Source organism: Benincasa hispida, chromosome 11, assembly GCF_009727055.1.
Source record: "Benincasa hispida cultivar B227 chromosome 11, ASM972705v1, whole genome shotgun sequence".
In the NCBI taxonomy this organism is placed as follows: Eukaryota; Viridiplantae; Streptophyta; class Magnoliopsida; order Cucurbitales; family Cucurbitaceae; genus Benincasa; species Benincasa hispida.
The window spans coordinates 778,755-783,228 of record NC_052359.1 but is presented as its reverse complement, the minus strand read 5'-3'; the positions used below and the strand labels follow the sequence as shown (position 1 = coordinate 783,228).

General features: G+C 35.9%; 1 protein-coding gene across 2 annotated transcripts; it reads right to left on the bottom strand.

Annotated features, from left to right (window-relative positions):
• Positions 1-305: 305 nt before the first annotated feature.
• Positions 306-4,189, bottom strand: LOC120091748 (formyltetrahydrofolate deformylase 1, mitochondrial-like). Of its 2 annotated transcripts, none has more exons than XM_039049864.1 (9): positions 3,856-4,189; positions 3,479-3,704; positions 3,198-3,310; positions 1,903-2,053; positions 1,702-1,775; positions 1,470-1,629; positions 1,150-1,248; positions 961-1,047; positions 306-645 (listed from the first exon to the last, which is right to left on the bottom strand). In XM_039049864.1, exons 2-9 carry the CDS (start codon positions 3,626-3,628, stop codon positions 499-501), a joined length of 981 nt encoding a protein of 326 aa, XP_038905792.1. In that variant the 5' UTR covers positions 3,629-3,704; positions 3,856-4,189; the 3' UTR covers positions 306-498. The 2 variants fall into 2 exon arrangements, with proteins under 2 accessions (XP_038905792.1, XP_038905791.1); XM_039049863.1 differs by having other exon boundaries at positions 3,829-4,187.
• Positions 4,190-4,474: the final 285 nt, after the last annotated feature.

Genomic DNA, 4,474 nt, shown 5'->3' with positions numbered 1-4,474 from the left:
CAATGTAAGTTCCCAAGGAGTTTCTAATCATCGTAACTTAGTAGAGATTTTTGTAATCGACCTATGTTTCTTATTATTTTACCATAGGAATCCTTGTACAGGGTCCTATTGCAGTGAGGTTTTATTCTTTTTTTGTATAGCACATGCCTTCAATAAGTTAGCTAGAATCTGACAGTTAACATGTTCTCTATTGAGAATTCTCACAACCTAAAATGCTGAGTGCAAACATTCAAAAGAATAGACAAAGATAATATGAAATATTTTCAGCTGTCCAATTCCACCAACACCATCAATCAACAAAACTATGGAGAAAAAACCTATTCATTTATTTTGTTAACTTGCAAGTTGTTTTGGAATAAATCAATGTAGAAGTCAAGGTATATGTAGATTGAAATTGAACTAAATATAGAAATTATACCAACAAGATTATGTTGATTGAAAAATCAAATGAGCAGAAGAAGAAATGCACTTGACATACTCTTCAAATGGATTTTCCTCTTAAAAAACAACAGTCCTGTTTTCCTCGTATGGCAAAACGCGCAGTTCACAGTATGATCTAATTGCATTTGTTAGACATTGCTTTTCTAGGTTCTCTGACTTCTGTACAAAACTCTGCAAATTATCTCTGTGGGAAACCCTCTCAACCTGAGAATTTTGAACAGATATATTGTGGTTATATTAATTGAAAGAAAATGGCAACTAACATGCTTGCCGGTACTGTTCAGCAGGTATATCACCATAAACAATTATGGACTGCGTTCAACTAGGATAATTATAAATTTAAAAACACCTAGCTGAATTTAATAGATTACTAGAAAAACAAGGGATAAGGATGACCTGATTAAACATCAAAGAATTTATAAAAGAAAAAGGAATATAGGAAGAGGCTATGGTTCATATATAACGAACAACAAAATAGAGAATGTGTAGATTTGGTGCATTAAACAATCTAAGAGATACCATCTGTTCAATGATTGGTCCTGCATCAAGTTCTTCCGTCACAAAATGACTTGTAGCACCAATTAACTTCACGCCAGCATTAAATGCCTGTCAATGAAATCTAACAAATTAAACATGCATTGACAGTTACAGAAAAGGAAACAAAATGAATGGGGTGAGGGAGGGGGGTTGATGGCTTCTGTAACTTGCCTGTTTTGAAGGATTACTGCCCTTGAATGAAGGCAGAAGACCATGGTGGATGTTAATGACATCATTGCCATAGCACCTCAAGAAATTACCAGATAATACCTGCAGAAGAACATTGATAATTGCCAGGATCAGATATTGAATTGCACAATAAATGAGTTAAAAGCACTAAGAAATTGCACTAAATCTACTTTTCAACATCCATTGACTTCGTCCATATCTGTCTTTAATGAAAAGTATGATTTGGAACTGCATAATTAACTCTTTTCTTTTCCTAAAGAATCAAGCTGGTAGGAATGTGGAAGTATTATGATCCAATTTACCTGCATGTACCTGGCAAGTACTAAAAAATCGGTATTCTTCACCAATTCCAATATCTCTCCTTCTCTTTTATTATCATTGTATGTGTGCAAATAATGATAAGCAATACCATGCCTTTCAAGAAAGCGCATCACATGGGTGTTGGGGGCTCTATCATGATTACTGAAACAAGTGGATTGAGAAGAAAAGTCACGACACTTTGAAACAAATTAAAAGAAGTTTCAGAAGATGTACCTTATAACACATGTTATTTCCACTGGAAGTTTCCCTCCTTGCCATTGATGAAGCAAGTCAACCAGACAATGATCCTGCAATGGGAAAAGTAAAGTTAATCTCAAATATCCATGCCAAACAAACAAACAAACAAACAAACAGAAGAGAGAGAGAGAGAGAGAGAGAAGAAGAAGAAAAAGAACATGAAATTGACGGGTAAACCTGTTTTGAAGCAAGAATTGCAATCTTATATTTGGGGTCTTGATCTGGTACACGGACAACAGATTTCCAAGCGTTAAATGTTCTCGAAATCTTAAGGAAGTCTTCATCCATTTGCATCCTTGGCCATTTACATGGATCAAAAACGAACTGGCTGCAGATAAAATGAAAGTCGGACGAAGTTTGAATATCAAAACCAAGTATTCAGCATAGTGGACTATAGAAATCCAAATTGCTTCCTTGAAGATATAGAGCTCGACCTAACATTCATCACAGCCTAGTTAATGGCCATAAACGAAAAATTGTACTAGTTTATTCCAGTCAAAAACAGGTACAAAGCATGGCATACATAATCCCTACTATGGAACAATACATGTACAATCGGAATACTTTTAGATTTCAATTAAATTCTTGAACAGAAAACAAGGTTCAAATTTTAGCTCCCGATGCATGATTTTAGTACCTTTCTTCTGCTTTCTTCCTTTTTTCTGGATAAGAAGCCAACTATTTAGGCATTTCTTTTCATACAAGATCCACAAAACACACTTTGAGAGTGTCAAGTATGCAATAACTTCAACTGTTCCCAGAAAGGAGAAAACGAAGTAAAACCTTGTGTTCCTCTCAAATTCTAGTTACTCATGCAAGTCCTCAGTAACACCCTTAAACACGTAAAAATTTCACTCTTTAAAATTATTACTCCTGACAGGATATAAGAAATACTTTCAGAAAGGAGGACACGACTTCTAGAGATACAAGGCAAAAAAAAATACAAGAAATGAAATTTGAGCATGGACGTCATTCCTGGCTTGCCCGATGGTCATGGAACATTTTGCTTAAGAAGGACTTGATCAAATATAAAACTCATATATATGAACCTGCCATATTCATTATCCTTCATTTGTATCCATGTTTCCTAGGCAGATGCGGAACAAAATAAAAGAACATTTTTTACTCTGAATGTTACAATAGTGGAATAGATTGACTTTTGTATGCAATTGGGTAAGTTAGAATAATGAGGTCATCATCACTTTTGTATGATTAAAAAAAAGTATATTGCATTTTTTTGGCGTCTTCGACTGGCTGAAGGTTGAAGGTTGGCTGAAGGTTGGCTGAAGGTTGGAACAAGTTCTAGATGCCATCTCTTTATTGGCTGAAGGTTGGCTTACTTCCTTGTTTTAACTTCATGTCATCTACAAACCCCTCTTTTAACACAGAAAAGGAAAATGGAAGCTACATAGTACCAGCATATAAAATGATTTATTCAGAAACAACCATAGGCAAAAGAAGCCAAAAATTACCTTCTGGAATAGAAGACGTTCTTGTTTTCAGGGACAAAAATATCGGCGCTGAGTATGTTTCCCCCTCTGGAAGCTATACATTCTGAGAGCTTAGCAACGATTCCCACGGCATCCTATCACAAAACCGATTCAATTGCACCCCCATGAAAAACAACAATATAATAGCACAAGAAATTTTCGATTACATCCGACTAGAAACATTAAAGCCGAAGATATTTAATTTATTAAGCAATCGAATCAAAGAAAAAGTACCGAATAATAACCGGTAGAGGAGAACTTACAGGACAATGGAAGACATGGATTCCATGAGCAAAAGAGGAAGAGGTCGGTAAATCCAAGGAATCGCCCGGAGAATTCAAAGAATACAAGGACCTATTTGCAAACCCAAAAACTCGAGGGAAGCTCGACGAAACTCTCCGAATGAGGGCCATCTCTCTTCCTCCCTCCCAACTCGCAAACCTTCCGAGCTCCACAAGGTTCAGAACTCATGACACACAAACGAATCCGCTGCAAGAACAACAAACGAAATCCAAATTCAGAGATTTTCAAAAGAAGCACAAACACCCTCCATAAATCCACTACCAAAAGAAAAAAAAAAAAAAAAACAAACAAACAAACAAACAAACAATACCAGAAAAATGAAATCTTCTAATGCTACCTCCCTCCATTCACCGACCCAAAAACCGAGCCCCTTCGATGCCAACTGTTACTCTGCTTCGAACAGAACCCGCCCTTAGCCTGAATCAAATCAACGCCAATGCCGCAAACGGAAGAGAAAGAGAGAGGATTTTAATTGCACAAATGGAGAAAGGGGATGAGGAGAATGAGAGGAAACGAAGGATTCCGGTGACGGATTAGAGCTCCGGCGAATCGACGGTGAAAATGGAAGGGAAAGGGGTAAGAAAATGAGATATGGAGACGAAGATAAACAAAACAGATAGGAGGGAATTAATGTGGACGACATTTTTCCCATCAAAACCGATTTTGCGAAATATATATTCTTTGTTTTTTTAACTTATATTTAAATTCGAATTAATTCCATTCTTTTTTTTTTTTTTAAAGTAAAAGAATAGGATCGGATTCAAAAGACAGATTTTGATTGTTATTGCTATCACATATATATGCCGAGTTGTGTTTATTTTAACAATTATTTTCATTCGAAGCTCTATTTGCCTTTATCATTTTATGAGTAAGATAATCAATTCGGACTCTCCTAGAAATTGGTTAGTTACTTCTCGTTTTGTTCTAGAATTCTTCCGATTCCTAGGTCATTTATA